The sequence below is a fragment of the Drosophila teissieri genome, chromosome 2R, assembly GCF_016746235.2.
Source record: "Drosophila teissieri strain GT53w chromosome 2R, Prin_Dtei_1.1, whole genome shotgun sequence".
NCBI lineage: Eukaryota > Metazoa > Arthropoda > Insecta > Diptera > Drosophilidae > Drosophila > Drosophila teissieri.
Genome location: NC_053030.1, coordinates 8,474,857 through 8,484,098, shown reverse-complemented (window position 1 = coordinate 8,484,098; position 9,242 = coordinate 8,474,857). Strand labels below are relative to the sequence as shown.

The 9,242-nt window shown below is 38.2% G+C and overlaps 1 protein-coding gene across 1 annotated transcript; it reads left to right on the top strand.

The window, feature by feature from the left end:
* Positions 1-7,542: 7,542 nt before the first annotated feature.
* LOC122613286 (juvenile hormone acid O-methyltransferase) lies at positions 7,543-8,639 on the top strand. The gene is made up of 2 exons (XM_043787390.1): positions 7,543-8,194; positions 8,260-8,639. The coding sequence occupies exons 1-2, from the start codon at positions 7,543-7,545 to the stop codon at positions 8,499-8,501; spliced, it is 894 nt and encodes a 297-aa protein (XP_043643325.1). The 3' UTR covers positions 8,502-8,639.
* The last annotated feature ends 603 nt before the right edge of the window (positions 8,640-9,242 follow it).

Genomic DNA, 9,242 nt, shown 5'->3' with positions numbered 1-9,242 from the left:
AAAAAGTCTGGCCCCAGAAAAACTTACAACACTGAAAAAAATAGTAACGAATGATCGAGAATGTTAAGCACATAACAACAATTTAATATATGTATTCTTTTTCAACAAGTGTATTTTATTCATTAAATTATAAGCTACAAAATTTACTTAGATTAATGTTTAAACGTGGTTTAGTAGTCTAGAATTCGGCTCAGTGCTCGTACTTCTTCACACTGGCTTATCAAACAAACAATTTGAATGCCCAGCGGAGCGATCTTTTTATTGATACGCTTCGGTGAGGGTGCGGCACAAATATTAACCCCTTGTTGCCATTGCTCCTGGTTGATTTTTTCGTCCTTGTTGTTGTGTCTGCACTTCTGACTTGCCCTGTCAAAACACCTTTCCCGAAGGATGTGCGTCTGTCAGTGACTTCAGCCTTCCAGATGTGCGAGTTTATGAGTATGTTCACTTGCAAAAATGCGTTTTCTTTTGTATTGCTATTTTTAAAAAAATACTTAATTTAAATTTAAATAACTTACAATAGCAAAAATATGTATAATTTTTGTTCTATTTTAAAAAAACGTTTATAAACAAAAATAGTAATAAAATATTATAATTAATTGGTATTTCTCCTAATGGTGTTGATATTGCTTGATCTTAAACACTGTTTTAAATTAAAGAAAATATTGTATTTCAACACTTTCAGTTAAAATATATTTGCCTTCTACATACATAACATGCAGACCGTTTGCGAATTTCCTGGCCCTGTTTTCGAGTGTGGAGCTAGCCCCTCAGATGCCTTTTTATTTTATCATCGAATGCCATTTTGCAACGTGTCATATTTACACTGCGGATTTGTCCCATTATTCACTTGACAACACCACGAAGATCCGAGTGCCCTTCGACTTCCTTTTTTCGGGATTCTCAAGTGTCGTGTGCGGCTTATTTTAAAGTTGATTCGCTGCCACGCGTTTTCCATTTGCCATTTCCCCTGTCGCACTCCGAGGTCCTTTGTTGTTATTTTTGCAAATTTATCTTTATCTATTTTTCTATATCATTGAACTGTTTTTTATGGGATTTTCTCCTTCATTCGGCTTTTGGCTTTTGGCTTTGGGTTTCGGAGGGTAGCCTTCGATTTCTGGTTGATTTCCAGGCCTTGCTGACTTCTTATCGAGTGGAACGTACGTCTGTGCATATGTGTGGAGAGTGAAATGATGATATGTGGCTTATTATTGTCAATTTTTATGGGATTTTCATGTGTGAATGCATTCGGGGTGCTGCTGGAATATGCTGAAGTGAATCTGTTAGATAAGAGTTGCGTGAAATGCTGGTGCGGGGTGGCAAAATTGGATTATGCGATGAACGGGGGTTATGGTTATGGAATTAGAAGAAAATATATATTTAAGATTTACCCTGCTGGCTGCAAGAAAAGAGCAGCATAAAATGTGGTTTGCATTTATTATAAAATCACGAAACTGATTTTTGTACGTTTCTAACATAACTTTCACGTTGTAAATATAAGTTCAGGGGAGTCGAGTTTATGTTTTTTTTTAATAAATGAAGCCGTGCAGGGCTATATGAACTGCGACTTGCAAAACTAGCTTCCTTCCTTGTTTTAAATTAGCACTGATCGTTGTTTGCTTAATCCCGTAAGTATTTCCAGAATCCCGAAAATTCATATCTGTGTCTCATAGTCTTAGCAATGCATCTTCAACAACTAAAATCCCAGGCAAACAAACCACTCTCACCAGCAAATAACTTTCTGCAGAACGTGATCCAACATAATCAAAGAATAAAGAACACTATCCCTCCTCCAAAACGCAATTCGTCCCGGGGGGAAAACTATCAAGCGTGTCGCTCGGAAAAAGGGGGAGAGTGTGAAACCTTATAATTTTCTTACGAAATAAACTGCAAATAAAGTGAATTTTATGCAAAATATGTTTAATAAACAAAATCAAGTTGGGCCGAGGGGATAACAAAACAGACAAAAAGCGGAGGAAAAGCAGCAAAAGGACATGGGACATCGACGACAGTGTGAAGATTTTTAATTGCCTTACGAAAATGTGTGTGTTTGAGTGTGGGCCTCGAGATGCCAAGCCGAGATAATAAGATTGTAAACTATGAAGCGATGGGCGAAGGGTTGAAGGGAAGAATTATCCCCAGCTCGGGCGAAGGTCCATATGTGTGTGTAGGCCTTTCTTTGGCTCTTCCTTCCAACTGGTTAGTGTCCATAAGGATGCGGGTGTCCTTTCAGCTTGGTTTGGCCCTTTTAATGTCATTTCAGCTACTTTACAACGAGATATTTCAGTGGGGTCTGCCTGTGTCTCAGGGAATTTCACAAAATGCCAACTCATTACAATTTGGCCTGACTCTTGACTATGCGGCAACTTTCTTTTAAAGCCCCCTCCCCCCACACCACCAACTTTCTTTCACTACAATCTGGCCAAGTAATTAATGGTTTACATACACACAAGTGTATCGTCGGCTGTATCGCAGGACTTCCTTGAAACCTCATCGAACTCAAGACGAGCGCTTCGACTTTTTTATGCTGACGCTAACTCGAAAATAATTTGATATTTTCAATTAAAGTTTTCAATGGCTTTTGAAAACGTTTTCTGGTTTTCCACTGGCTGGGGCTAACAATAATTGCATTGTAATTGACTTTTGATAGTGCTCGCTCTGCCCTTCTTGTCCTTGTCTTAATATTTCTTCAAGGAAGGGGGAAATTTAGTTGGGGGTTCGTAGCTGGAATGTTTTGCGGTTTAGGGGTGCTATGACTTTGACTTTCAGTCTCTGTGGGATAAGGTCATAGCCGGAGCCAAGGATAATTCGAAACTTTTGCCAGCAAATCGGGCAGCTTAGTAAAAACTTGTAATTCAAATAAAAAATAGTATAGCCAAGGGCTGGTATAATAGATATTTTTTACCTATAGAATGGCACAGTTCTTCTCCAAAAAGTATCAATTACCGAATTCCTTTTAATTCCCCCAGTCCTATCATATTTTTCCTTTAATCATCGCTTCTTGTGGGTTTGCCATTGAAGTATTTTGCCATTATTAATTAATTTTATTTCTGTCTTTCAGTATTGGGTTTGCCCCACCCACAATTTGCTCATTATAAAAAAGCGCAATGCGGGCGATTTTAATTTACACCCAAACAACACAAAAAAACGCCCCACAGTTTTCACGTTCGCTCTTGCACAAAGCTAAAAATAATTTGCTGCAAACAAAACAGCCCAAAAGGAAGACTTGATTATTTTATAAAAATATTTTGTTACGTTAAAGAAAATTTCACAATATTTCTCTGTTCACTTTTTACTGCCCCCCCCCACGTCCCTCTGATTCCTTTTCCGCTGGCTCTTTGTCGATATTAAACGAAAATAAAATACAAACAGCAGCAAAAAAAATGCGACAAAAATTGCAAGTTTTTCCTTCCTTTTGTTGTTGTTTTGGTGGGTGGGTTGTTGGGTGGGCGAAATACCTGTACAGCTCAGGTGGGCGTGGCAGGGGGGTGGAAATTGTTATTGAATGCCATGCTCGGGCAGCTCGACATTTTTTTCCCATTGCATACTTTTAAGCGCAAAATCAGCTTAGGGGCTCATTATCCCAGCGTTCGTTCATTCATTTAATTTTTAATTAATTTTCCCAACGCCCACAAAAAATCGAAAAAGAAAAACAAATTAATATAAGAAGCAATATGCATATACATACATATATAAAATGAAAAAGGATTTCGCTGGCTGCGGCTGCCATCAACACTCGCTAGCTTTTGGCTATTTGTGGGCTTCTTTGGGCACCGAACATCGGGCAAAGGAAAAAAATGTGTGGGGAAGAAAGTGGCACAAAGGGTTGAGTGGGCTGGATTTTTGGTGGGGGGAGGAGGGAGGGGACTTTCTTTCGGCGCACTGCCTTCTTTACTATTTAATTATTTTCGCTGCTCTTTTGAGCCTGGCCTTGTGCTTGTAAAATACTGATATAATAAAAATTATATAAACACTCGAGAAGCATCAGTCTGGTGAATTCTGGGTACTCTCACAATAAGAAATTACATTTGAAAATTTAATTATCAAAAGCCCAAATTACCTATTTTTTCTGATATTTATCCTTCATATTTATATGTATTTCCTTATTTAATTAATTTATTTTATATGTTTTGCCTCCTTTCCTCACAATTTCGATACTCAACTGGTTCAAAATACAATTTTATGGAAATTAAATTATGTTAGAAAAGTAAACACTTATTTTGGAAACATATTTATAAAAATTGTAAACACATAACTTATTCCGTTTAATATATATAGATATAAAATGTTTAGTACAATTTGTATTGAGAAAGTGTATTAAAAGATAACAGGAAGCCAAAAGCGAAATCGAAACAAGGAAGCGTTAATTGATTTTATTTTATTCTTTTGCACTCTCTAAGCTCGCCACACAATGCCGGGAAAATGGGAAGGATGTTTTCGGCGAAAAGGAAATGAAAAACAAAAGAAAAACACAGTGAAACTGTAGCAACCCTTTGCCGAAGTTCTTCCATTTCTTGCGCCGCTCCTTTTATGCTTAATTAAATATTCATCAAACACACAATGGAAAACTTTTAAATACTCATCAAGTTTGCGGGCATCGTCGTCTTGGGAGACAGGAAAATCGCCCCTTGAATCTTCGTGGGGAAATCGAGAAGATGAAGCGAAGCCAAGGATGAGCTCATATGTTTGTCTGGGTCTGTCCGCTCTAATCAATAACAACAAATCGCCGTTTACTTTGTATTTTAAATCCGCATTGCCCACTCTGCTATCCTGGCTTTTACACTACGAAAATTTGCATACATTTTAATGCTCTTGAAATCAGCAAACGAATTAACTAAAATTTCACTTTTATTATTTATATATTACCTTTCTGGTGGTATAAACTTTCATACGATAAACATAGCCCAGGATCTTACTGAATGGGGATTGATTAGTTCAAATGAACAAGACATGCAGATGCTTAATGTTCAATAGAACAACAATCTATAATTAGACCAATTAAGCCAAAATAGGATTTATTTGAAACACTGCCTTGAATAGATGCAGATATTTCTCTGTGTATGTGTGGTTGTCTCTAGCTCAAGAAGAATTCCCCTGTGGGACATTAAAAACTCATTTCACCCTCAACCCTTTGCTGCCAACATATACGAATTTCTTGCTGTGTTTGTTATTTTGATATTTTAGCATATGCAGGAGTTTTTGTTGTTTCTACTGCCAACCCCCATACCACATGCACAAGTAACCAGAACGGCTTGCTATATAGTCTACTGTTCAGTTAGATAACATTTAAATAGTTTCAAGTGCGAATAATTTCTCGGGAAGAAAGGGGCAGCTACTGGAGTTGGAGTCAAGGGTTGTTCATTGGTTTATGAGGAGCTCATGGTGTTCGTGAATCCATTGGAAATCACATAAAACTATGAGATTCCGTCAACTTTTCCTTCTGGTTTTTTATTTCGTCTGTTGCCTATTTTTGAAGAAATGGTTTGGTTAAGGGAAGAGTTTTATATATGTTGACTTATCTGACTTAACCCTTTTAAACAGTAAATAGTTACATTAAGTTTGCCCTCTATATTTAGTTTGTATTCTAGTCATTCATGTAAGCTTATGTATATTAAGAAAAGTAAATTACCTTATTTTAAAGTTAGAGAAAGTTCATAGACATATACCAATAAACTCAGTTACCTAAAACATTTTTAAAGAATCAGTAAATAATAATATAATAATAATAAATAATTGCTTAAGTAAAGGTATAATGATTCACAATTTTAAACTTAGCAAATGCTGATTACAGAAATTGATGTACAAAAATGAAGTCACATTTCCTATTAAAAATGCATAATGCTTTGGAAAGTAATCTCATGGTTATAAATCAAGAAGTTACAAGTAAATCTAAACTAGCTTTACACACACAGGATTAATATACATACATGCTTATATATAATTACTTGTTAAATTATAAAAATATTTCTTTTTTAAATGCACCGATTTATCAAAACGATATACAAATCTGTGTATCCCAGCTTAAGCCCAAAGACTCGACTTCATCTCGCAGAATAATTGATTTATATCCGATAACTTTGTTAAAATACTCAAAGCCAAGAAACTCGAATCACTCAAACTCCCATGTGAATCGAAATGCTGCAGCCCTCCGTTTGGTCGTTTCGGTTTGGTTCGTCCGATTTAATTGATTTCCGTGGCTCTGTGACAGCTCGAGCCAATCGACAGCTCTCGGTTATTTCTCGGTAATTTCGAGCCGAGTAACCCCTTTCAGCCCTTTGCCTATATGGCCAAAAAGAGTCTGCGACAAATGCAATTAACCAGCCGTAACGCCCACACACATTAAGCCAGAAACAGAATCCGAGCGGGGGCTTTTGATGTCACTTTGGCAAATGAATTTATATGGATGTGATGTGCCGAGTGTTGGAGAATGCAGGATATGAACCTGAGTGGTGGAGTCGAATATGTACGAGTATGTATGTACTCATGTTCATATCGCAGGGACATCAAACGCTCGTTCTGCTCATATGTGAAATATTTGAAATATCATGAGCTTCTGGCTAGCTTTTCTGGCCCTGCCAGCAATTACACAAATGTAATTTGCAGCTAAATGAAATGTTTTTAATGAATTTATATTTCCCGGAGCATCGAAGGGGGGGCTCAACCGTATCGTCAAAATAATAATTTCCCCTTTCTATTTTAAGTTCGAACATCAAATTATTGGTATATATTTAGCCAGAAATAGATTAGATGGTTTTGGAACCGATCTTAGGGTAGGTCATCGAACTGACTTTACTTATTTTGATTCTTCAGCGGGTTGAATGCACCTACAACATTTTGTACTTCTGCAGTTTCGGGTTCATCGAAAATTAGGATCGTTTTTGGGCATTCCCATTCATTTGCTGTGGCTTATCTCCATTGTTCAATTGGAGGCTGGTACACTGCTCATGAAAATTATGCTAATTTCGTGTGGAATTTACTTCCAGGGGTGTTGCTCAAGTTCGTTGGTGATTTGCATGCCAATGCCTGGTTACGTACTTCAAAAGTCATAATAATTCTATGAAGGAAGCATTAGCAAAGCTCCATTGACCTAGAACTTGAGCTTTCCATGCCCGATTTCTGAAGATAAAAATGGGCACGAGGCTTGTTATGAACGAAATTATTCGATTTTAAAGTAGTTAACATATGTTTTATTAGTGAAGTGAATCTACTTTGTTAATTTATATTAGCTGCTTGGGAACTATTAGAATAAATTACCTAATTGTCGAATGTTAACATTATGAGTGCGTCTTCGAACTTTGTGGACCAGTGTATTTTCTAGCTGTCGTAGACGCGTTCTCTTTTTGTAGTTTTTTCCCCAAACGGAACCGATAAAATTACAGAGCTTTAAAAATAAATAATACGCGTACGTAATTAGCTCGACGTCACAAGCTGGAGAGTGGGATTTGTGGCGAGAGCAAAAAATTAGAATCTGTGAACTGGTGACATCACGAGCGATGAGTATATAAAGCTGAGATCGGCCCCAATCGTCGATCAGTTGTCGAGATGAATCAGGCCGCTCTGTACCAGCACGCCAACCAGGTGCAAAGGCACGATGCCAAGCTGATTCTGGACGAGTTTGCCTCCACCTTGCAGTGGCGATCCGATGGCGAGGATGCCCTCCTGGACGTGGGCTCAGGTTCCGGTAACGTGCTCATGGACTTCGTGAGGCCACTGCTGCCCATTCGTGGACAGCTGGTGGGCACAGACATCTCCAGCCAGATGGTGCACTATGCCAGCAAGCACTACCAGCGGGAGGAGCGGACCAGGTTCCAGGTCCTGGACATTGGCTGCGAGCGGCTGCCCGAGGGGCTGAGTGGCAGATTCGACCACGTAACCTCGTTCTACTGCCTCCATTGGGTGCAAAACCTGAAGGGCGCCCTCGGAAACATCTACAATCTCCTGAAGCCTGAGGGTGGTGACTGCCTGCTGGCCTTTTTGGCCTCCAATCCGGTGTACGAAGTCTATAAGATTCTTAAAACGAATGAAAAGTGGTCGCCTTATATGCAGGATGTGGAGAGTTTTATATCCCCGCTTCACCATAGTCTTAATCCTGGCGAGGAATTCAGTCAGCTGCTAAACGATGTGGGTTTCGTACAACACAATGTGGAAATACGCAACGAGGTGTTTGTTTATGAAGGTGTCAGGACTCTGAAAGGTAAACTAAAACCACTAATCATATTAAAACTATTTATTAACTCACTTTCCGTGCTTACTTTGCAGATAATGTTAAGGCCATTTGTCCTTTTCTGGAGCGAATGCCTTCAGATTTGCACGAACAGTTCCTGGACGACTTCATAGACATTGTTATATCCATGAATTTGCAGCAGGGCGAGAAAAACGAGGATCAGAAGTTCCTATCTCCCTATAAACTGGTGGTGGCCTATGCTCGCAAGACTCCTGAGTTTGTGAATAATGTTCTCCTGGAGCCTCCGCATCAAAACTTGCTTAAGGGAATAAATTAATGTTGTTAATTACAGTAATTACTTTTGTTTACAGAGTCTATTAATGCCAAATAATGTACTTAACCTAATATTTAAAATATACAAAGTTCCTACGATGGATAAGGATGCATCTTAAATGAAATAATATTTTAAATTAGTTGTTAAAGTGTAGTTTAAAGTATAGATTAACATAAATAGGGTAAAAGTATTTGTAAAAACTCGCTGCAACTCAACTTGTTCTATCTAACTAAGTTATACCAGATTATTGTTGACGACAGCAAATGAAGTGTGCAATCAAATATTCCATTTGATATATCATTTATAGAGAGGCTTAGGCATTATAATTGCTGCTTCTGACAGAACCAATTATTTCAACAGCAAGTACAAGTCTCTATCGCACTCTCCCTCTCATTTAAGTTCCATATACTTGTATATAGTTGTTGGCGCAAACTCTCACTCTCCATGGAACTTTTCATCTTTCCCAGAGCTTAACGTCAAAAACCGCGCGTTTCCCTCGCGATTTTGATGTATCAAAACTTTTCCTCGGACGAAAAACCGCCCGTCGCGTTTCAAAATACGGGGTAAACTGAGTTGGGGATTCGTTGAAAGGGTTGAAAATGTTGCCATTCGAGTCTAAGAACAATTTTAATTGTTATTCCGGTTTTTTTGTTGTATGTCAGTTGTGGGTTACGTACTACGTATGTTGGAGTTCGTTGTGGAATTTCGAAATGAGTTATTAACGCGATGTCGACAGAAACGCGC